A 26,442-nucleotide genomic window follows, 5' to 3' on the forward strand; every position below is an offset into this window, starting at 1 on the left:
AAATTAGAACTCAGGACTAAGAAACTCACTCAAAAACGCACAACTACATGGAAACTGAACAACCTGCTCCTGAATGACTACTGGGTACATAACAAAATGAAGGCAGAAATAAAGATGTTCTTTGAAACCAAGCAGAACAAAGACACAATGTACTAGAATCTCTGGGACACATTTAAAGTAGTGTGTAAAGGGAAAGTTATAGCACTAAATGCCCACAAGAGAAAGCAAGAAAGATCTAAAATTGACACCTTAACATCACAATTAAAAGAACTAGAGAAGCAAGAGCAAACACATTCAAAAGCTAGCAGAAGGTAAGAAACAACTAAGATCAGAGCAGAGCTGAAGGAGATAGAGACACAAAAAAACCCTTCAAAAAAAATCAATGAATCCAGGAGCTAGTTTTTTGAAAAGAAAATTGATAGACCGCTAGCAAGACTAATAAAGAAGAAAAGAGAGAAGAACCAAATAGACACAATAAAAAATGATAAAGGGGATAGATATCACCACCGATCCCACAGAAATACAAACTACCACCAGAGAATACTAAAACACCTCTATGCAAATAAACTAGTAAACCTAGAAGAAATGGATAAATTTATGGACACATACACTCTCCCAAGACTAAATCAGGAAGAAGCTGAATCCCTGAATAGACCAATAGCAGGCTCTGAAATTGAGGCAATAATTAATAGCCTACCAACCAAAAAAAAACCCAGGACCAGACGGATTCACAAACGACTTCTACTAGAGGTACAAAGAGGAGATGGTATCATTCCTTTGAAACTATTCCAATCAATAGAAAAAAAGGGAATTCTCCCTAATTCATTTTATGAGACCAGCATCATCCTGATACCAAAGCCTGGCAGAGACACAACAAAAAAAAAAAAAAGAGAATTTTAGACCAATATCCCTGATTAACATTGATGCGAAAATCTTCAATAAAATACTGGCAAACCGAATCCAGAAGCACATCAAAAAGCTTATCCACCCAAAATCAAGTCAGCTTCATCCCTGGGATGCAAGGCTGGTTCAACATACGCAAATCAATAAACATAATCCAGCATATAAACAGAACCAAAGACAAAAACCACATGATTATCTCAATAGATGCAGAAAAGGCCTTTGACAAAATTCAACAGCACTTCATGCTAAAAATTCTCAATAAACTAGGTATTGATGGGACGTATCTCAAAATAATAAGAACTATTTATGACAAACCCACAGCCAATATCTCACTGAATGAGCAAAAACTGGAAGCATTCCCTTTGAAAACTGGCACAAGACAGGGATGCCCTCTCTCACCACTCCTCTTCAATATAGTGTTGGAAGTTCTGGCCAGGGCAATCAAGCAGGAGAAAGAAATAAAGGGTATTCAATTAGGAAAAGACAAAGTCAAATTGTCCCTGTTTGCAGATGACATGATTGTATATTTAAAAAAACCAATGTCTCCACCCAAAATCTCCTTAAGCTGATAAGCAACTTCAGCAAAGTCTCAGGATATAAAATCGATGTGCAAAAATCACAAGCATTCCTATACTCCAATAACAGACAAACAGAGAGCCAAATCATGAGTGAACTCCCATTCACAATTGCTTCAAAGAGAATAAAATACCTAGGAATCCAACTTACAAGGGATGCAAAGGACCTCTTCGAAGGAGAACTACAAACTGCTGCTCAACAAAATAAAGGAGGACACAAACAAATGGAAGAACATTCCATGCTCATGGATAGGAAGAATCAATATCATGAAAATGGATATACTGCCCAAAGTAATTTACAGATTCAATGCCATCCCCATCAAGCTACCATTGACTTTCTTCACAGAATTGGAAAAAACTACTTTAAAGGTCGTAGGGAACCAAAAAAGAGCTCGCACTGTCAAGACAATCCTACACAAAAAGAACAAAGCTGGAGGCAACACACTATCCAACTTCAAACTATACTACAAGGCTGCAGTAACCAAAACAGCATGGTACTGGTACCAAAACAGATATATACACCAATGGAACCGAACAGAGCCCTAAGAAATAACACCACACATCTATAACCATCTGATCTTTGTCAAACCTGACAAAAAACAAGAAATGGGGAAAGGATTCTCTATTTCATAAATGGTGCTGGGAAAACTGGCTCACCATATGTAGAAAGCTGAAACTGAATCCCTTCCTTACACCTCATATAAAAATTACTTCAAGAATGATTAAAGACTTAAATGTTACCTAAAACCATAAAAACCCTTGAAGAAAACCTAGGCAATACCATTCAGGACATGGGCATGGGCAAAGACTTCATGACTAAAACACCAAAAGCAATGGCAACAAAAGCCAAAATTGACAAATGGGGTCTAATTAAACTAAAGAGTTTCTGCACAGCAGAACAAACTACCATCAGACTCAACAGACAACCTACAGAATGGGAGAAAATTTTTGCAATATACCCATCTGACAAAGGGCTAATATTCAGAATCTACAAAGAACTTAAACAAATTTACAAGAAAAAAACAAGCCACCCCATCAAAAAGTGGGCAAAGGATATGAACACACACACTTCTCAAAAGAAAAAATTTATGCAGCCAAGAGACACATGAAAAAATGCTCATCATCACTGGTCACAGAGAAATGCAAATTAAAACCACATGAGATACCATCTCACACCAGTTAGAATGGCGATCATTAAAAAGTCAGGAAACAACAGATGCTGGCGAGGATGTGGAGAAATAGGAATGCTTTTACATTGTTGGTGGGAGTGTAAATTAGTTCAACCATTGTGGAAGACAGTGTAGCAATTCCTCAAGGATCTAGAACTAGAAATACCATTTGACCCAGCAATCTCATTACTGGGTATATACCCAAAGGATTATAAATCATGCTACTATAAAGACATATGCAAACGTATGCTTATTCCAGCACTATTCACAATAGCAAAGACTTGGAACCAACCTAAATGTCCATCAATGATAGACTGGATTAAGAAAATGTGGCACATATACACCATAGAATACTATGCAGTCATAAAAAAGGATGAGTTCATGTCCTTCATGTCCTTTGTAGGGACATGGATGAAGCTGGAAACCATCATTCTTGGCAAACTATCACAAGGACAGAAAACCAAACACCGCATGTTCTCACTCATAGGTGGGAACTGAACAATGAGAACACTTGGACGCAGGGCGGGGAACATCACACACTAGGGCCTGTCGTGGGTGGGGGCTGGGGTTAAAATACCCAATGCAAATGACAAGTTGATGGGTGCAGCACACCAACACGGCACGTGTACACTTGTGTAACAAACCTGTACATTGTGCACATGTACCCTAGAACTTAAAGTATAATAATATTAAAAAAAAAAAAAAATCAATGGGCTGGGGACGGTGGTTCATGACTGTAATCCCAGAACTTTGGGAGGCCCAGGCAGGCGGATCACAAGGTAAGGCGTTCGAGATCAGCCTGGCCAACATGGTGAAACCCCGTGTCTACTAAAGACACAAAAATTAGCTGGGCGTGGTGGCGCGTGCCTGTTATCCCAGCTACTGGGGAGGGTGAGGCAGGGGAATCACTTGAACCCAAGAGGCAGAGGTTGCAGTGAGCTGAGATCGCACCATTGCACTCCAGCCTGGGTGACAGGGCAAGACTCTGTCTCAAAAAAAAAAAAAAAAATCAATCAATGTAATTCACCACTGTCAATAGGCTAAACAACAAAAGTCATCAGATCATATCAACCGATACAGGAAAAGCATTTCACAAAATCCAACATCCACTCATAATAAAAATTTGCATTAAATCATAATAGAGGATAACTTTCTCAACTTGATAAAGAACATCCATGAAAATACCTACAGCTAACATAATACTTAGTGGTGCAAAATTGCTTTCCTCCCAGATCTGGAACAAGGGAAAGATGTCTCCTATTGTCATGCTTATCCAATAGCTTGTTTGATATAGTACTGAGTATTCTAGACAGTGCCACAAAAAAAAAAAAAAAAAAATAGGAAAAAAGACATACAGACAGGAAAGGAAGAAATAAAACTGTCCCTATTTTTAGATGACATAATAGAAAATCCCAGAGAATATACACAAAAACTCCAAGAATTATATGGGTTCAGTAAAGTTGCAGGATACAAGACCAACATGCTAAATGTCCATTGCATTTCTATATACTAATAATAAATGTGTGGAAATTAAATTTAAAACTTCTAATCACAAAAAGAAAATGAAATAGTTATAAGTCCAACAAAAAAGTATAGAATGTCTATCTTGAAAATTATAACGTGCTGATGAAAGAAACAGAAGGCGGCCTAAAGAAATGGAGGGACATACCATGTTCACAGGCTGCAAGACTCAGCATAGTAAAAAGATACTCTCTCTAAATTGATTAACTCTCTCTAAATTGATCTATCATTATAATTGTTCTATAAAACTCCCAGTAACATTTTTGATGTAAATAAGTTTATTCTAAATAGTAATCAGAAAGACGAAGGACCTAAAATAGCTAAAAACAATTTTTAAAAAGAAAAGAAGCAATCACTCTACCCAATATGAAGTCTTACCGCACAGTTAATCAAATCAGTATAGAACCGACGAACAACAAACATAGAGTCAATGAAACAGAATATAGAACCCAGAAATACACCCATGCTTATATGGTCAGCTAATTTTTTATAAAATTGCAAATGCAATTCAACAGAGAAAGAAAAAAGAATTTTTCTTTTATTTATTTATTTTTAGATAAGGTCTCACTCTCTCCCCCAGGCTGGAATGTGGCGATCCTCCAGAGCAGCTGGGACCACAAACACATGCCACCACACCCAGCTAACTTTTTATTTTTAGTAGGTCTCACTATGTTGCCCAGGCTGGACATGAACCTCTAGGCTCAAGCAATCCTCCTGGCTTGGCCTCCCAAAGTGCTGGGATTACAGGTGAGCCACCAAGCCTGACCAAGAATTTTCAACAAACTGGTAGAATAAATGGACATCCATAGGCAAAAAATGAACCTTGACTTAAAACTCACACTTTATACAAAAAATTAACTCAAAATGGATCAGATTTAGTAATAAAATTTTAAACTATAAAACTTTCAAGCAACATAAGAACCTTCAGAACCTATGGGTAGACAATGAATTCTTAGACTTGACGACGAAAGTATGATCTATTAAAAAAAAACTAATCAATCGTACTTCATCAAAATTGAAATTTTTGCTGTGCAAAACACCCTGTGAAGAAAAGGACAGACTGGTAGAAAATACCAACACAACACGAGTGTCTAGAATACACAGAGAACTCTCAAAACTGAACTGTATTACTACAAACAGTTCAAGCAGAAAATAGGCAAAGACATGAACAAACATTTCACTGAAGAAGACATACAAAGGGCAAATAAACGCATCACATTCAACAGCATTAGTCATTAAAGAAATGCAAATTAAAACCACAATGCATGTATAAAAATAGGTAAAACAAAATTCTGTGGTAACACCAAAACACCACAGGGCTGTGAAGGATGTGGGGTTACAGGAGTGATAGCAAAAAGTGTATGGAATTTCTTTATGAGGTGAAGAAAATGTTATAAAATTGACTGTGGTGATAGTTATACATTATGCGTGAATATACTAAAAACCAATGAATTATATACTTTAAACAGGTAAACTGTACGGTATGTGAATCGTATCTCAATAAAGCTGGTATAAAAAATGAACAGAAAAAAAGACAACTTTTATTTTTGCAAAACTGAAAAGCTATATTACTACGAAAACAAAATAAATCTGTATATCATAGAACAGTGTGTCATACCATCACATGAGTCACTAAAGGTAAAAAGAAAAATTTAAAAGCAGCAGGTTTTGCTCTGTAGATTTTAACTCATCTTCCCTAAAGAGCATACTCAATTATTCTTGGTACTCCAGTGTTAGGCTTTTCTTTATTTGTATATATTTCTCCATATTACTTAAAATGAACTCTGCTTGAGATACATACATTCATTATTATATAAATAAACATGAGTTTTTTTCCAAAAAAAAAAAAAAGAAAGAAAAATTTATTTCCAGGAGAAAAGAAAACCCAAAATGCTCATTCCTGTAACTGGTATATTAATTCATTATCCTATTTTTAAAAATACAAAACGGTATGTTCATATGTTGCATGTTTATTTTAAAATAAATATTATCAGACAGAAAGTGTAATATTTTACTTCACAGATACAGACTTTGAAATTTCTAAGTATGTTTACATCTGTTTTGTAGATTTTTAAAGTTCTTTATTATGAAAGTTCTCAAATACACAATATAGAGAAAACAGTACAATGAACCCCATGTTCCAATAATCCGGCTTTAACAATTATCAACATTTTGTCCCTCTCTTTTTTCATTTTTTTTTTTTGAGACTGGTCTCGCTATGTTGCCCAGGCTAGTACCCATAGGCTCAAGCAATCCTCCCGCCTCAGCCTTCTGAGTAGTTGGGACTATAGAACTACAGCTACCCCGGCCCAATTTCTGACATTCTTTTTTCAATCCATTCCCCTTCCCCATTATTTTTTTCTGAAATAATTTAAAACAAATACATTTCTCTTGCAACTGTTTCGTATGTATCTTTATAAGAATATAAATAGGCATTTTCTTAAAAACATAACAATATTATGATACTGAAAAATGTCTTATATAATATCCAGTCTGTGTTCAATTTTCACCTGCTTAATATTATTAAAATTCAGCACATACAACACACTTATGCTTTATCCTTTAAATATATATAATGTAAATTAAAACAAAAATCATAAGATGAATCATACAGAAACCACACATACCAACGGGAAAAAACTAAATTATAAAATTAAGCGTTTAACAAAAGAGCTTAGTTTCCAGTTAACTGGCTCACCCTCAGAAGCACTACGCCTACTCATTTTACTTTTTAAAGGAAAGAAAAATACCCTTATTTGAAAGTTTCCTTATAGAAAGAAATACTGCTTAAAATTGGACCTAATCCTTTAACCAATAAAATTGCCAACACAAACACTATCATATAATTTTTTTAATTGAAATAATATTTAAAGCAGTCAAGAGGGGAGTATATCAAACTAGGAATGGTCTCTTTAAAACTGAGAAATTAGTTATAGACAAATTATATTTTTAATAAACCTTTAGTGCAAACTATATTTAAGAAGTATTCCCATAATAAAGAATGTTTAAGAACAGCAAATCATGCAATTAAACTGTCAGAGAACTTTTAAATAATTAGAAGGTTAGGACAGAGTACACAAAACTAAAAATTACATTTCATTTCATAGTTTTTACACTTGTACAATTTTTAAAATTTTACAAATGTCATTAAGAACATTATACTAAATTCAAGTCAATATAACCAGTAACTGATGTGCACCTGGAATAATCCCAATATTACTGTGAAATATTATTTTTATCACTGTATTTAATTCAATAATATTTTGTTTAAAATATTTACATCAATGTTCAAGAGATAATGTTTTAATTTCCTTGTTAGATTTTGATAGTAAGGTTACGCTTGCAACATTAAAACATGGTCCTCTTTTTTATCCTCAGGAAGAGTTTCTGTAAGATTCATGTTATTTTTACCTTAAAAGTTTGGAAGAAGTAACATGTGAAGCCATCTTGACCTGGAATGTTCTTCATGAAAAAATTTTTAGTTACAAACTCACACTTTTTAAAAACACTTCTAAGTTCTCTCCAAGTTTTTAGATTTCTTACAATGCAAATTTTAACTTGTGTTTTTCAAGGAATGTCAATCCTTTTGTAATTCCAAATTTAGTGTAAAATACTGGTCATAAAAATCCTCTTATCTTTTTAATATTTGTGGTATCTCTAGCAATATCCTCTATTTCATTCCTGGTATTCCTCCTTGTGTCTTCTTTTTCTTGATCAATACTGTATAACAATCACTTCTTAGTCTTTTGGCTAAGATCAAGTGCAGTAATATATAACTAGAGGTCTGTTAATTCTACTGGTCTATTTAAAAGAAAGACTTTTTGGCTTCTTTTATTTTCTCTATTCTCACCTATATAGTTTATTTTGTTCTATATTCTTTGGGTTTTACTTGCTTTTCTTTTCTAACTTCATGAGATGAACAAAGAGTGAATTTTAGCTTTTCTTCTTTCCCAGCGTGTACAACTGAGGCTAGAAATTTTCCTCAAAGGCTAGCTTTACCTTAATCTCACAAGTTTTTAAATGTTCACTTGTTATTCAAGTCACTTTTTCTAATTTTCACTGTGATATCATCTCTAACTCAATGAGTTATCTAAAAGCACATTCCAAAATTCCAAAAATTTGAGAATTATATAACTATATTATTTGTAATTGATTTTTAATTTAATCCCACTGTGTTCAGTAACAAACAGAATAATTTAAATCACCTGAAATTTGTTAAGACATGTCTAATGACCCAGCATGTTTCAATTTTGGTAAATGCTCCAGATGTGCTTGATTATATATTTGGACTTAAGAGTTATAGCCATGGCAAAGGACCTTGTGTTTTCCTGCCAAAAACAACTATAAATATATTTGACCTCTTCCTGCCAAAAACAACTATAAAAAATTAAACAGCATTGAAAAGCAGCCAATGTGGCAAGTTTAAAGGAAGTACAATTCCTGAGAAGAGAGGAGGACAACGAGATCAGATCCACATTCACCATAGTATTTTCTCCTAAAACACCTGGAATTCAGGGTAGCAAGGGAAGTGAGTCCTGGCAGAAACCAGCATTCCCAACCAACTGAAACAGGTATTAGAATTCAGAGAATCTAAAGCAACTGGAACTTCAGGGGAAAAAATCTTAGAGGGGGTGGGAAAGTACTGCAGGGTACTGAATCAAAAAAATCTTCATTTAATCTCTCCTTAAGAAGTCTGACAACTGCTAAAAAAACTTTGCATATACAGGGCAAGACTCCAAGAAACCAAGCAGAAAGCAGCAGGTGGGAAGCTAATGAGCTAAGGTGATATTGTAGCAACTGTACAGTGCTGAGGAAAAAATTTTAATTCAGGAATGCAGTGGTCTTGGCAAACACCCTAGGTTTTCATTTGAGACCCCAAAAGAAATAAGGACAAATTAAAACACATCAAACGCATCAAACTTAATAAAATCTCACACCAAACCAAAGGTCACCCAAGTCCTCCCAAAGGGAGATGGAGAACAAATGATTGGGGTTTTTTTGTCTCACAACATGACAGTGAATAAGCAGATCACACTCTCCTTTGGGAAGGGACTTGGGTGATCTGCTTGTTCTCTATCATCTTGCCAGACCAAAAAAAAAAAAAAATCATTTTAGCTGGAGGCTCTATAATCTTTAATACACAGTGTTAAGATTGTGAGTGATGCTTTAAAAAAAAAAGGTCAAATAATTGTAAAACTCCAAAAAAAAAAAGATTTTAAAGTACACCCACAGGAAATTCAGATATAAAGGTAATACTGAGGCCTTTCATCCTCGCTTCTTCCTCCAACCCTCTTCTCCCATTGAACTTTCAAGCTTCCAGATTAAGAAAATTCACACTCAAGGAATACTTTCAAATCTGATATAGATCATGAGATATAGGTCTTCAAGGCTGATACTATAATTGAGTGAGTCATTGGCAGTCTTGGGAGACTCTGGCAATCTAAAGTTAGATTGTGGGCTCTGACAGGTTGTTTACAAAGATGGATGCCATCAATTTCTCCCATCCCAGTGCTTACATGCCACTCCTACTGTCGAGTGGTGGAGACTGTTCACTCTCCCCTTGAATCTCTGGTTGGCCCTGTGACTTCATACGTTCAACTGAATATGATAAGTGATGTCCTATAACTTCCCAACTGAGGACTTACAAGCCTTGTAGCTTTCATTCCTCCTTGTTGGAAGCCAGATGACATTTAAAGAAGCCCAAGAGAGATCACTGAATAATGAGAGACCATGTAAAGAGAAAGAGGCTTTAAGAAGAACTTGGGTTTCTTAGACAAAGCCAGTATCAAGACTTCAATCATGTGATGATATCATGTTGTGTACTTTAGTTTCAGCTCAACTGTCATAGCTGACACCATGTGGAGAAGAAAAGAGCCACTCCACTGAGCACTGCTCAGATTTCTGACTCAAACAATTATGTGGAAATAAAATGGTAACTGTTTTAAGTAGCTAAGTTTTGGGATTGCTACATAGAAATAGATATTAGGAATATTCAGTTGCGCCTCCTCTTTCTAGCACAGGATTCAGCTAGCTCACTCAGTATGTTTGCCAGTTCCCACTATCTTTCTCCTTACTAACTTCCAAAAACTTGTTCATATTGTCTCTTCTCCTGTCTCTTTTTCCTTAAGTCCAATTTCTAAATCATTTTATACTACTTTAGCTGGGTTTGGGGAAGAGAACATTAAATGCAAGTGGTCACTCTATCATCTTTAACTAGAATTATTTTTTATAACACAAAAATTACAAACTTCAGTTCTATAGCTACTGTTATTATACATTACTTGAAGTGTACACCTGTGATATCGCAAAATATATATTTGGTCTTCATCTCAGTCTCCTGGCATGCAACTCCTAAAACCTTTGGAAGTCCCAAAGTGATGTGTCTTTTTGTATGCTAATGAGTTGACTACTGGCTGGCAGCCCTTATGTGGCTTCAGGATGGGAGCTGGTCACTGGAAAAAATAAGGCAGTATCAGAACACTGAGACTTTCAGCCCCAAACTCCTCAGCCTTCAGGGAGGGAGAAAGGAAAAGAGCTGAAGTTTAGGTTGCTTGCCAATGGTTTAATCAATCATGCCTAGATAATGAAGTTTTATAAAAAAACTTTTTTAAAAACAGGGTCAGGGAATGTTTGGATAGCTGAACACCTGAAGGTTCCTAGAGGGTTGTGTGCCTGGAGAAGGCATGGAAGCTCTTCTTCCCTTTCCATTTAGCTTGCCCTATGCATCTCTTCATCTGTATCCTTAGTAATATCTTTTATAATAAACTGGTAAATGTGTTTCCCTGACTTCTGTGAGCCACTCTAGCAAATCAATCAAATCCAAGAAGTAGGTAGTTGGAATCCTGATTTATAGCTAGCTGGTCAGAGCACAGGGAAAATAATCTGGGGCTTGTTATTGGTATCAAAAGTGGGAGGCAGTCTTGTGGTGTTGAGCCCTCAACCTGTGGGACTTGACACTATCTACAGCTTGACAGTGTCAAAATTAAATTGAATTCGAGGACAACCAGCTGGTGTCTGCTGCAGAACTGACTGATTGGTTGTTGGTGGGGAGAAATTCCCACATACTTCATGGTGATCAGAGGTCACAGAAGTCTTCTGTGTTGAATGCTGTGCCATGAGAGCAGAGGAAAAATAGGTTGCTTTTCCCACAGAATGGCATAACTCGCTGTGTGTAACACTGCACTGAAACCCCAAAACAGAAGACAAAATTGATCTAAAACAAAATTTCCCAATACATTAATAAGAGTTATCTTTAGTACAGATATAATCAAGATCTATTATTTCATCTCAACTACGTGAGTTACTCATGAATAATCTGAAGTGGACTGCTTTAAACAAAACGGTGATATGTATTAATATCATGATTCCTTTAAGCTTTTTGCAATTTTGATTTGTACAACACATTTCTCTTAGAATCTTTCAAGATCCAGAAACTGAGTTTTATGATTGTATATTTTCCTACACTTTCCTAAGAGAACTCTTGCCTACAGTCAATTATCTACTACTAAGTCAGTATGAAGAGGGGCAATATATTGAAGTAAGCCAACACAACTTCCTGAGAAAAAAATGAAAACACACAAAACACATCCGTAACACAGAGACAGCAATGTCTTTTGTTATGTGCAATAAAACATTTCTTTCTGAACCAAAAGGCTCCAATGGCATCTTCTACTGAAGAAAACAGAAAGCAGTGTCTGAAGTTCTCCTGAATTCATGAAACAAAACTCATTATTACCTATTATCATTCTAAAATCCCAGCCTCTATGGATGTATAAAAATCCACTCGGGACTTCAAAAGATATTTACATAAAACATCTATATAATTATTATGAGATATTTTATAATCTACTCATCTGACAAAGGGCTAATATCCAGAACCTATGAAGAACTCAGACAAATTTACAAGAAAAAAACAACTCCATCAAAAAGTGGGCAAAGGATATGAATGGACACTTCTCAAAAGAAGACATTCATACAGCCAACAGACACATGAAAAAATGCTCATCATCACTCACCATCAGAGAAATGCAAATCAAAACCACAATGAGATACCATCTCACACCAGTTAGAATGGTGATCATTAAAAAGTCAGGAAACAACAAGTGCTGGAGAGGGTGTGGAGAAATAAGAACACTTTTACACTGTTGTGGGACTGTAAACTAGTTCAACCATTGTGGAAGACAGTGTGGCGATTCCTCAAGGATCTAGAACTAGAAATAGCATTTGACCCAGTGATCCCATTACTGGGTATATACCCAAAGGATTACAAATCACGCTGCTATAAAGACACAAGCACACATATGTTTATTGCGGCACTATTCACAGTGGCAGGAACTTGGAATCAACCCAAATGTCCATCAGTGACAGACTGGATTGAGAAAATGTGGCACATATACACCATGGAATACCATGCAGCCATAAAAAAGGATGAGTTCGTGTCCTTTGTAGGGACATGGATGCAGCTGGAAACCATCATTCTCAGCAAACTATCGCAAGAACAGAAGACCAAACACCGCATGTTCTCACTCATAGGTGGGAATTGAACAATGAGATCACTTGGACACAGGAAGGGGAACATCACACACTAGGGCCTATTGTGGGGAGGGGGGATGGGGGAGGGATAACATTAGGAGATATACCTAATGTAAATGACGAGTAATGGGTGCAGCACACCAATATGGCACATGTATACATATGTAACAAACCTGCATGTTGTGCACATGTACCCTAGAACTTAAAGTATAATAATAAAAAATAAATAAATAAATAAATAAATAAATATTATTATGGGATAAAATTGTTCCAGGTAGGCCCTCATAATAATCCCTCTTCTAATTATTTGTTTTCCTTAATTATTCTGATGGTATAGAAAATGGATGTGTGAGCAAAGATAAACACAGAATATTATTTTGCAGTACAAAATAGCAATCAAGTATTAAACAGCTGAAGTAGTAAATATGCTATTTAAAAGTGAACTCTGCCTAGACTAAACTACCCTTTGTTATTCCTACCTGAAGTCAAAAGAATGCTAAAGGATCTTATAAGGAATAAACAAAAGACCTCATTCTCCTTAAAGTTTACACATGGCAAACCTGAAACTAGAATAATCTCCATAAGCTATCTACAGTGCTGAAAAGTAGTTTTGCTCAGCTTTTAAGATAATTTTATGTTTTAATTATGGTAAATTAATATCACATATGTTGTATAAAAAGATAAATAGGACCAATTTTAAACAAAATAAATATATATATTCACCTATTTGCTACACAAAATGGCTAATTCAAAGTCACTTGCCATTTTTGCGTGAGGCCTTCTGCACTGTCATTGGTGGGCAAGACTGGGCGGGTGTTATGTCTGAAGAAGCAGTAGAGCCTGTATGATGAGCCTTTACCTTGTCAGCCCAACTGACACCTGTGGGAGCCAGACGAGGAGCTGGCACTGTGCCAGTTGAACCTCTATGGAGAAAAGTAAACACATTTAATAAATTAAATATAAAAGAAAAACTTCTGAATGCTAAATGTATTTAAAATTTAAATTATGCATATGAATATCCACATTTATAGAATAATAATCTGCCATGGCAATTTAAGGTAACTATATTTATACATTTATCTTGATCTAATACTTCATTAATTTTATATAGTATAACATATGGGAATAAACAGAAAAGAATAAGGATAAAAGCCCTCGTTGTTTAAAAGAAAAATTCACTTAAATGAGGAAGCTTTTAAAAAATTATGCATCGATACCTTAAAGTTTTTATTTTCACTTACATGTTTTAATAATACAAATATTGGCCAAGCGCAGTGGCTCACGCCTGTAGTCCCAGCACCCTGGAAGGCCAAGGCAGGTGGATCACTTGAGGCCAAGAGTTCAAAACTAGCCTGGCCAACATGGTGAAATCCTGTCTCTATTAAAAATACAAAAATTAGCTGGGCGCGGTGGTGTGCACCTGTAACCCCAGCTACTCAAGAGACTGAGGCATGAGAATTGCTTGAGCCCAGGAGGCGGAGGTTGTAGTGAGCCAAGATTATGCCACTGCACTCCAGCCTGGGAGACAGAGTGAAACTCCAAAAAAAAAAAAGAAAAAGATATAAATATGCATTAATTTGTCAATCTTGATAAAGACACTACTAAAATAGGCTTTTTCTTTGTGTACATTTCTTACATGATCCACAAGCCTGATGATGCCTCACTGACAACATCTAAATTTGGTTCCTTTAAAGTGGTGTGAAAATTCAGTGATGTCTATTACATAATTTAATGCACAATTCTCCTTAACCTTAATAATATTTTCCCCAAATTTGTATAGTTGTCCTGTCTACTCCTTATTTGACAGCAACTTTAGCAGTTCCCTTTATCAAAGTTTCCAAAAATTTATCTTAGTTTTCACAACAACGATGACTCTTTTTACACTCATATTTTAATGGTCTACTTAATATTTAAATTATGAGTTAAAATAATGAAAACAATTCACATAAGCCAAGTTTGGTAACTAACAACACATTTGAAGTAAATATATAACTCAACCAGCAGGAGCAGAAGTGAGTAGATGTACAAAATGTAGCCTATGAGCCAAAATTGTTCCTCAAGCTGAAAGACACAGTGTGTTCTATAATGATAATGAAGACTGAATTAACCCAATGACACAGCTACGTGGAGATCAATATAAGAACTTTTACCACACATGAATTAAAGGCTTTGAGGGTTAAAATAAACCATACACTATACAGTACTCTGAACCACACACCAATGAAATGCATTACAGGGCAAGTATCCTTAAAATGGTGCTTGAATATATAAATATTTGTTTTCATTTGCATATCTTTTCCCTACTCCACTTTGGTTCAACTATTAAATGGTCCCAAAGCCCATCAACCTTTAAAGGCAATACTATCTAATAACAAAGGAACTTGAAAGCAAAAATTAGATTCTATTAAATAAACACTTCATCAGCTTTTACCAAGTGCCATACAGTGCTAGGCACTTAGAATAGAGAGATACAGCAGTAATCTTGCCTCAAGGAAGGTCCTAGTGTAAGTACAAAAAAATAGACATTAAAAGAAAAAGTGTAAGACACTGCAAAAACAATAAAACTGTATCCAAGGTTGAGCAGTACAAGAGGTGAAAGCTATTAACTGTGACATGAAGTTAGGAGACAAAAAGCAGTCAAGAAAGGTCAGGTTTTAACAGAGAAAAGAAAATGTCAGTTTTAACAGAGAAAAGAAAACATCAAGCAAACTACTTACCAACCCTTCCATTAAACATCAGATGTTAACATTCACTCTAAAGAAGTAGAGTCCAAAACAACTTAGTCTTAAAAACAATTTTTTTGTTTGTGCAAAACAAATGTGACAATTGTTTAAAATAATACAACTACTAGAGGTTGAAATACCATTTGAGGCAAACAAAGAGCTGACCAAAAAACTTAAAAGGAAAAGCTCAAGAATGAGACATCCATGGGGGACTTTGAGAAGTTCTAGCAAATTCCTGAAAATCAAGAAGGCCACACACATATGCAGGTTGTGTGCATACCTACGAAATACTTGAGAGGACCCTAATCTCTCACCTATGACTGGCCTTGAGAATCTAAGAAAGGAGGAACTGACAAGCAAAGGCAGAGTTATAAACTGCCAGAGCATTCAAAGTATGTCCCAACAGACACACAGAACTAGGTGAGAACTAAGAGATTTATTGGCTCAAGGTATTTAAGGAAACTTCTGTCAAATCATTAGTTGATGCTGACAAAACATACTGCTGAATAGTTGCATACAACATACATCAACATATACTCATACTGTATGTACCCATGAAACAAAGTGTACAGACGTCACAGAATGAGTTAAGTGTAGCACTAAACTAACAGTAATGACAACAGTCACAGTTACAATCCTGGAGAGGGTAGCTATCTGATCTCCAAAGCTGTCACATTTTATCATTTAAAATGCTTACTTTTCAACCAAAAAAAAAAAAAAAATCAGAAGATGTGCCAATAAACAGGAAAGTATGGCCCATTCACAAGAAGAGCAGCAACAGGAAGCCCAGACACTGGACTTCCTACACAAAGACTTTAAATCAACTATTAACTACATTTAAAGAACATCAAAGTGGCCAGGCGCAGTAGCTTGTACCTGTAATCCCACCACGTTGGGAGCCCAAGAAGGATGGATCACTCGAGGCCAGGAATTCGAGACCAGCCTAGCCAACATGGCAAAACCCTGTCTCTACTAAAAATACAAAAATTAGCTGGGCATGGTGGCACGCGCCTATAATTCCCGCTACTCAGGAGGCTGAGGCACGAGAATCGTTTGAACCCAGGAAGTGAACGTTTCAGTGAGCCGAGATCATGTCACTCTACTCCAGCCTGGGCAACACAGTGAGACTACATCTCCAAAAAAAAAAAAAAAACAAAAAAAAAAAAAAAAAAAACAAAGAAGAAGAAAAAGAAAAAGGAACAGATCCTCAAAGACCTAATGGGATAGCATCAAGAGTACAAACAAGTGTACAGTGGAATTTTCAAAGGAGAGAAGAGAGAGAAAGGGGCAGGAAAAAAAACATTTAAAGGAATAATGAAAAAAAACTCCCCAAATTTGATTGAAAACATTAAATACATATCCAAGAGACTCAACACACTCCAAATATGATAATCTCAGAAAGCCACACTTAGATATATCATAGTCAGAAGATCAAAAGCCAAAGACAGACAATCTTGAAAGAATCAAGAGAGAAGTGATGGATCACATTCAAGGATTCTCAATAACAGCTGATTTCTCATAAGAAACTATAGCAGCCAGAAGGCAGTAAGGAAACATAAAGTGCTGAAAGAAAGGATTGTTAACCAAGAATTCTACATACTACAAAACTACCCTTCAAAAACTGAAAGATAAATTAAGACAGACACTGAGAAAATCTGTTACTAACAGACCTACCCAACAAGAAATACTAAAGCGAGTCCAGGCTCAAACAAAAGGACAATAGATAGTAACTCGAATTCATACGAAGAAATGAAGACTCCAGTAAAGGACTAGAAAAGAAAACCATACAGGTAACCACAAAAGACAATATAAATGTAGTTTTTCTTTGTAACTCTTTTCTTCTCCTATCTGATTAAAGAGATAACGGCATAAAACAGTAATTTTTAAACTGTGTTGAGCTTGTAATATATAAATAATGTAATTTGTATGACAATAACACACTGTATGACATATATTAATATATAGATCTATTGCAAAGGAAATTGTTAATTCATGTTATAAAATATTTGGCATGAAATATGTGAGTTTTAATCTTTGGATTACTATTTATGATTGAATATATTACATGTCCTAAAAGCTAAACTATAATCTCCTGGATTTTTTTTTTTTTTTTTTTTTTTTTTTTGAGACAGAGTCTCACTCTGTTGCCCAGGCTGGAGTGCAGTGGCATGATCTTGGCTCACTTCAACCTCCACCCCCCCTGCCCCCAAGCAGCTGGGATTACAGGCACGTACCATGACACCGCCTAATTTTTGTATTTTTAGTAGAGATGGGGTTTCGCCATTTTTGCCAGGCTGGTCTTGAACTCCTGACCTCAAGTGATCCTCCCACCTGGGCTTCCCAAAGTGCTGGGATTACAGGTGTTTTTACTTTTTATTTAGACAATTTCAAACATATCCACAATGCAGGAAGACAGGTCCCTTGGTAAACCCAGCTCTTCCCTCTCTGGCTTGCAATTTTCAGAAAAAATGTACCAAGAATGCAACATCTTGAAATAAGAAGGAACTGACCACAACAGCTCAGGCTTTGTCCTTATCCCCGTAGAAGAGGACATCCTGCAACCCTTGCACTCAGTAACCTAAGTGACATCGGTGTATAAAATCCAGAGCAGGGTGCTTTTGGGGTCTTTTGGCTGTGGTAATAAATGGAGCTCATACAAATGAAACTCCATTCCCCTAGTTAGCTTTCCTGAGTCCCGGGGGACTATCTTGCCATGGATCCTAGGTTTCTGTTGATTCTTGCTGCCTATCTATGAGTAACAACGTTGCTTTACCTGACTTGTGCAAGTCAGCATATGACTCACCAAACTCCTCCTCTGGCAACTGGGCTTATGCAAAATCTTCCATCAGCTCTAGGAACCTTAGCAGAAATTGATGAGATGTTTAGAATCCTCCCCTGGGATTGCTAACCAACACACAGTGTTCCCCTCCTAAGTGTCAGAACCTGTATACAGTATTCTGCGTAACATATACATGGATATTTTTATAATAGAATATCAGAATCATAATACTATAACTAAGAAAATAATTTACTGTAATGCAAGTCTTAGTAGTTTTTTCTTCGTTCATCTCACCCAAAATTTAAGCTTCGTCGAGCATTTGATGTTACATTTATTCTATCTGTTGATGGACTTGGAATCACATGGCGTCCCGGAGACATCTTCTTTACTTCCCATGCCAATGATGTTGGTCTGCCAATTCAATATATAAACCAGATTAAATTAACAGAGAAAAGGGAGAAACAATCTTTTCTCTTAGTTGTTACTGGGTGAAAAACTAATCCTACTTTTCAACAACAAAAAAAAATCAGAACATGTGCAAATTTTCCCCTAGAGCATTGATTACCAGAAAGTTATCATACTACCAGTGAGAAATCATAGTTGATAAATGGTTCAGGATTTTCTATCGACTGCAGCACAGCAACACTACTCCAATTACCTCAAAAAGGTCATGGAGTTACAGGGATATGAGATACATTACTTATGATTTATAAGCTTCCACAAGCCCAGCTAAAAAAATATTAAAAAGGCAATGATACTACTACTTCAATCTACTTGTCTCTAATGTCCTGGAGAGTTTGTGAAACACGTATCAAAAGAAAGAATATGGTAAGGGTTAAATGAAGAGTAGGAAAATATAAAATGTCCTTCCTCCACCTCTTAATCACTCATGAGAGTAGGATTTCACTGCTCTTTGCTGGGAAAGCTAAGAAAGATTTCACTGCTCTTTGCTGGGAAAGCTAAGACATGTAACTTAACGTCTACTCCTCCTTCATTGGCCCCACAACCAGCTGGCTTACAGGATGCATAATATGCCCTCAATCAGATCCCCATAACTCCCATGGGTATCCCTGTGTCTTACTCTCCATTTCCTTTCAATCTTGCCAACTGTTGATATCTGCTTTTAAAAATTTCACTGGCAAATGGTATTTCATTGTCTTTGTTTTCTAAATTATATGTTTATTATCATTACTAGTGAAACTGAACTTTTTAACCAGTCATCTGAATTTCTTCATTTGGGATTCACATGTTGGTATCTTTCCCTCATTTTTTCCACTGGGATTGGCACCGTTTTCTGATTAATTTGAAATAGTTTACTACAACTCTTATGGCTACAAATCCATTGGCATTGGTGATACAACTATTTTGCCTTTAATTTTTCCTCTGTATTTGGAAACATTTGTTTTCTTCCTATTTAATCAGTGTATCAATATTTTTCTTTGTAATGTCTGCCTTTGTCTTACAAAGTCCTCATATGCAAAACAAATATATAAATATTTACCTCTATTTTTTCTTTAAACATATACAACTACAGTTTTTACATTTAAATCTCAAGGCTAGCCAAAATAAATTTGGATGCATGATTTGATTTGAAGAATGCAAGATGGATAATGCCATCTACAGAGCATTTTAAGACTGCTTTCCATATACAGGTGCTGTCTCATGAGGCAACGAAGAGAAGTGCTGATAACTGGCAAAAGTAAAAGGGATGCTTCAGCCGGGCATGGTGGCCCATTCCTGTAATCCCAGAACTCTGGGAGGCCAAGGAGGACAGATCACTTGAGGTCAGGAGTTCGAGCCCAGCCTAGTCAACACGGTGAAACCCTGTGTCTACTAAAAATACAAAAATTAGCTGGGTGTGGTGGTGGGTGCCTGTAATCCCAGCTACTTGGGAAGCTGAGCCTTAAAAGTGGAAGGTGGAGGTTGTAGTGAGCCAAGATGGCACCACTGCACTCCAGCCTGGGTTACAGAGTAAGACTCTGTCTCCAAGGAAAAAAAAAAAAGGATGCCTCAGGTATATTTTTGAACCACAGTGCCAAGAGAGGAATGGTAACCACTCTGTTAAGCTTGGGTTTGGCTTATGTATCTTTCCCAATACAATCCTCAAAACAGTCACTAATAGGTAATCGAATTTTGCAAGCACAAAAAGAATCTATTTTTTTAATGCATTGTTGATTACATTATAGACCTTCTTTGGATACAATAAACAAACTCAATCAAGTTAAATTTAAAAAATGAAAAGAAAAAGAAAATAAAGATTTATTGTAAGGATATAAACTGTACAAGGTCAAAGACATCCAAAAGTTGGGGGAGACTACAATTAGGGCTCGCAAGGATTAGGGCCGGTATAGACTCTCAAAGGCCACATCATTTCTGTTTCTCTCTGTAAACCTATGCCCTTTTTTTTTCCCCAACCTGTTTTACTCTGCTTGTTGTCACAAGCGACAATATAACCACAAGTCCCAAATCAGCATGATGATCTCTTAGCTTGGTTCAACCCAGTGAAAGAATGAAACCCCAGATCCAATCACCTATTACCAAGGGTAAGGGTAAAATAGCTTAGTACAAAACAAAGACATTTAGGCCTGACCCACCCAGGGACTGTGGATGAAGTAGGCACTAAAAAACTATCAAAAATTTTACTGTGAGAAACAAAAATGTTAAAAGGATCAACCTATCTTAGTTTCCCTAGATTTGGTTTCCCGGGAATCCAGCCCTTCTGGATTTCTGTCTTGGAATTCCTTTACCCTACTGGTTCTGCCTGCCTACTGTAGGGCTGACACATTACTATGAGACAAAAGATGCCTTTTTTACTGGATAGTTTCACCCACTAAGATTGAACCAAGATTAAATCTAAGGCAAAGAGGCAGGATAGGCCTATTCGCTCTGGAGGAGGGAAAAAAAAAAGCAGCCTTGTAGCTCCATGTGACTTGGCAAGTTTACCAGAGTTTAGGAATTACTTAGATGTCTAAACTAAACTGCTATTTTGCCTTTGTACATAACCAAAATAATACTAAGTCCATCTGGTTATCTATCTCTGGAGTATCTAATACTCCTTACTGTTACTACCTTAATCTGAGTAGCCATTATCTCTAAACTACATTGCTGTATCTCAACCTTCCCACATGGCAGCCAAAATGATCTTTTAAAAACATAATTCTAATATGTCAATTCCCTACTTTAAAACCCTTTATTGGCTCAAAGTCAAATCTAAATCCCTTATTATTTCTACAGAGCTCTACACAATGTGGTCCTAGCCTAGCTCTGTAGGTTCATCTCATGCTACTCTCCCCTTGTTCTTTTCACTCCTGCCTTACTAAATTCCTTGATTACACTGTGCTCCCTTCCACTTCAAAGACATCACACATGCTGTTAGCATTATCTCGAATTACTCTTTTCTCTTTGTCTAACTCCTACTTAATAATTCTGTCCCAATTTAAATGTCACCTCCTCAGGTAAGCCTTCCTGGCTGGACTTAGCAAACTGGTTAAGGGTACTTTTTCTCACAGTCATAGAGAAAGCTGTATTTCTTCTTGATGACACTTGGCACATTTATACTTACTTAACATCAGTCTTTCCTATTAGAAATGCACTTAGTCCATCCAGGCTGCTACAACAAAATACCTTATGACTGGGTAATTTATAAACAACAATAAGAAATTTATTTCTCACAGTTCTGGATGCTGGGAAGTACAAAATCAAGGTGCCAGCAGATTCAATGTCTGATACGAACTCTGTTCCTTATAAAGATCATCTTTTAGCTGTGTCCTCACATGGTGGAGGCGTAATAGCTCCCACTTCTTTTATATGTCACTAATCCCATTCATTAATCCCATTCATGAGGGCTCCATCTTCCCGACTTAACTACCTCCTAAAGCCCCCACCTCTTAATACTATCACATTGGTGATTAAATTTCAACATATGAATTTTGGGAAGGCACATTCAGGCCATAGCACGTACTACATACTTCATGAGGGCAGGGACTGCATCTGTCCTCTTGACCACAAAGTCAGAGAGCTTGGCACACAGCACTCAGATACTATGTGGTGATTCCAAATGAATCTTTCTAAAGGAGCTTTGATCTCGTATTATTCCCCTAATCAAAAATCATCAATTTTCCTCATTGCCTAATACATTAAGAAGAAATACTGTATCTTTCCTTACTACCTGGACTTTGCACATGCCCTACACTTACACAGCTGTTTAAATGTATTCCCTTCACTGAAATGGCCAACCAGCTGGTAAAATCCATCCCATCCTTCAAACAGTTCGAGATCCTCCTGAAATCTTCCCTGATCTGTAAACCAAAATACATTTGTCCTTCTCTGAAGAACCATAATAGTCTTTTGCACTAAGTTCTATTTTTATCACACTCAGGCTATAGATTCCATGAGTAGTAAATGTGTCACATTCAACAAATCTCTGTACTGAATAAAGTGATAATACCCAATTAATACCCACTGATAAATATCCAATAAACATTTGTTATTTAATTGAATGAGAAATGCAGCACCTTTTAGATTTTTACAAGTTTCAAGTCAATATGAGGTTAACTTTATTGTCAGTTTCAATGATTGCTATTGAAACTGCTGAATGATAGGAATATTGAGACCAGAGAGCTCATTACCTGCTTTGAGCATCTGTCTTCTCTAGCTTTTCCTGAAGCTGAATCCAGTCAATCAATGCTTTGAAATCTCTTACATAGTTATCCAGCATCATTAGCACCTCCTAAAAGAAACAAACAAAAAAAAAACATTAAATTCCACTCTGAGACTAAAACCTTTGAAGAAAAAAAGAGAGTGAACTTAAGAATTAGTTTTTACATTATACTGTTCAATGAAAAAGCTGCATAAGTTACTGATATACGTTTTTTTTTCATTCTGTTTGGTAAGATAATAAGAAATATAACAGGTTGAAAGTCTAAAGACCAAGAAATGATATTCATGTTCCTTCTCAAAACCTCCCCCAATAGCCATCCTTTCAACCTTTTTATTATGAACTTTAATATACAGAAAAGTACACTAAATATAAATCCAGCTGCACACTTGCAGTCCCAGTCACTCCAGAGGCTGAGGCAGGAGAATTGCTTAAGCCCAGGAGTTCAAGACCAGCCTGGGCAAGATAATAAGATGCCATCTTTAAAGAATAATAATAATATTAAAAATTGGCAATGTTTTTCAAGGTTCGACCATCTGGTAGCATATATCAGTATTTTATGGCTGAATGACTGCATGAATATAGTATATCTGTTTATTCATTTATCAGTTAATATTTGGGTTGTTTCTACTTTTTGTTTATTATGAAAACTGCTGTTATAAAAATTTGTATCCAGGTTTTTCTGTGAACATGTTTTCAATTCTCTTGAGTATATACCTAGAAGTGGATTTGCTGAGTCATATGATAACTCTTAACTACCAAACTTTTTTCCACAGCTGCTGCATCATTTTACATTCCCAGCAGCAATTTATGAGAGTTCCATATTCTTCACATCCTTGCCAAAACTTGCTGCTTTCTGACTTTTTTATTCTAGTCATCCTAAATGAGTGTGAAGTGCTATCATTGGGAGTTATGTGCATTTCTCTGATGACTAATAACTTTGTGCTTTTCATGTACATTAGACATTTGTTTACCTTTTTTGTTTGTTTGTTTGTTTTTTTGAGACGGAGTCTTGCTCTGTCACCCAGGCTGGAATGCAGAGGCGTGCTCTCTCAGCATCTCGGCTCCCTGCAACCTCCACCTCCCAGGTTCAAGCGATTCTCCTGCCTCAGCCTCCCAAGTAGCTGGGATTACAGACAGGTGCTACCACCCCTGGCTAATTTTTTGTATTTTTAGTAGAGATGGAGTTTCACTGTGTTAGCCAGGATGGTCTCGATCTCCTGACCTCGTGATCCACCTGCTTCAGCCTCCCAAAGTGCTGGGATTACAGGTGTGAGAGCCACTGCACCCAGACGACATTTGTATATCTTAAAAGAAATGTCTATTCAAATCCTTTGCCCTTTTTTACTGAGTTATTTGTCCTTTTTATTGTTGAGCTGTAAAGTTCTTTATACATTCTAGATATTAGACCTTCATCAACCATATGGTTGACAAATATCTTGTCCCATTATGTGGGTAATTTTTCCATTTGATAGTATCTTTTGACACACAAAAGTTTTTAATTTTGATAAAGCTCAATTTATTTTTTCTCTGGCTTTGGGTGTCATAGTCCGAGGTCACAAAGATGTGTATGTTTTCTTCAAAGAGTATTATACTTTCAGTTCTTACATTTAGGCTTTAAACTGTATTCAGTTAATTTTTGTATACAGTGTGAGGTAAAAATCCAAATTCGTTTGTTGCATACAGATACCCAGGTGTCCTAGCACCATTGTTGAAAATACTATTCTTTCCCCCATCAAATGGTTCTGGCACTCATGTCAAAAATAAAATTCATACACAGATGTATGAATTTATTCCAAGGATTTAAAATCTATTTCATTGATCCATATATCTATCCTACTGCCAGTACCACAGAATTTGATTATTGTGGTTTTTTACTAAGTTTTAAATTCAGGGGGTCTAGGTCCTCAAACTTTGTTCTTTTTCAAGACTATTTTGGCTATCCTATATACTTGCATCCCCATATGAATTTAAGATCCACTTGTTCATTTCTGCCAAAAAGGGGGAAGGGAGCAATTGGAATGTTCATAGGTATTGCATTGAATCTGGGTATCACTTTGGGAAATACAGCCACCTTAACACTATGAAGTCTTCTGTTCATGAATTTTGAATATCTTTTCCTTTAATTAGGTTTCTCTTATTTCTTACAATGATTTTTCATAGTTTCTTTCAATTATATTTTATAGTTTGTGTGTACATCTTGTACTACTTTAGTTAAATTTATGCCTAAACATTTTATTGTTTTTGATGTTATTTTAATGTAACTGCTTTCTTAATTTCGTTTTTGGATTGTTTATTCCCAGTGTATAAAAATACAACTGATTTTTGAGTGTCCATCTTGTATCCTGTAATTTTGCTAAACTTGTTTATTAGCTCTAATAATTGGGGGGCAGGTGTCTTTTAGAGTTCTTTATATATAGAATCATGTCATCTGCAAGTACAGTTTTACTTCTTCCTTTCCATCTAGATGTTTTCTATTATGTTTTCTTGTCTAATTGCCCTGCCTAGAACCTTTAGTACAATATTGAGTGTAAGTGGCAAGACAAGACATCACTGTCTTGTTCCTGATCTTAGATGGGAAAGCTTTCAGTCTTTCACTATTAACCATGACATTAACTGTGGATTTTTCGTAGATACTCTTTATCAGATTAAGGAATTTCCCTATTGAATGTTTTTATCGTGAAATGGTATTGGCTTTTGTCAAATGCCTTTTCTCCACCAACCGAGATAATCTGTGATCTTTTTCCATTCATTCTATTAATATATTCTATTATGTTTATTGATTTTCATATGCTGAACCCACTCTTACCTTCCTGGACTAAATCCCACTGGGTCATGATGTTACAGACCTTTTCATGTACTGCTAGATTTGGTTTGCTATTACTTTGTTGAGAATTTTTATGTCTGTATTTGTAAAAAATATTGCTTAACTAACATTATTTTTAACTTCAGTGTTTAGAAGAATTCACTGGAAAAATCACTAAAGTTGGGAATTATTTGGGGGATGGGTATTTTTAATTATAAACTCAGTTAATAGTTACAAAGTGACATAGGTTTTCAATTACTTATGTCCGTTTTTATTGTTTTTCTAAGAATTAATACTTTTTGTGTAAACTTTCATTGTACAAAAGGAATCCCAGTTCTCCCACTATATGTGGTCCAACTTCACAGATAGCATCCCAACTTCCATGAATCCAAACAGAGAATTTTAGATACCCAAATCACCTAGCTGACAGCAGAAGGGACTCAGTATTCTGAGTCTCCAGGGATCACAGAGAATAAAGAGGTGATTTTCAACGGGTGTGTGAGCACTTCCAGCAGCTACCTCCCTGGGTACAGGAAAGAGAAAACGGGCCAAAACTACTAGCCCCCAGTTTCTCCACAGAAAGGGTTTGTCTGCACACTTTTCCAGCTGCAGCCTGAGGGTTTGGGCTTATAACTAGCCTGCATCTGGAAGCCAGTGGAGCAGGTAAACAATAGACCTCCAGAAGCCTCAAGGGGCTTATGGGTACCTCCTGCCCCTTCTCCCCTTCATCCCCACACCCACCCCCAGCCTTGCTCCAGCAATAAAACTAGGTCTGCA

The 26,442-nt window shown here is 36.2% G+C and overlaps 1 protein-coding gene across 28 annotated transcripts in view; it reads right to left on the reverse strand.

The window, feature by feature from the left end:
• The window catches only part of SCAPER (S-phase cyclin A associated protein in the ER), a 568,707-nt gene that overhangs the window by 441,487 nt on the left and 100,778 nt on the right, over positions 1-26,442 (reverse strand). For 25 of the 28 annotated variants that reach the window (XM_077939992.1, XM_077939989.1, XM_077939985.1 and 22 more), the window contains 3 exons: positions 22,831-22,931; positions 18,497-18,613; positions 13,463-13,623 (listed from right to left, as the gene is read on the reverse strand). In XM_077939992.1, coding sequence (XP_077796118.1) covers positions 13,463-13,623; positions 18,497-18,613; positions 22,831-22,922 — 370 coding nt within the window. In that variant the 5' untranslated portion in view covers positions 22,923-22,931. Of the gene's footprint in view, positions 1-13,462; positions 13,624-18,226; positions 18,283-18,455; positions 18,614-22,830; positions 22,932-26,442 lie in introns of those variants that run through there. The other 3 variants (XM_077940004.1, XM_077940002.1, XM_077940003.1) reach the window with 2 other exon arrangements.

This window comes from Macaca mulatta, chromosome 7 (assembly GCF_049350105.2).
Source record: "Macaca mulatta isolate MMU2019108-1 chromosome 7, T2T-MMU8v2.0, whole genome shotgun sequence".
Lineage (NCBI taxonomy): Eukaryota > Metazoa > Chordata > Mammalia > Primates > Cercopithecidae > Macaca > Macaca mulatta.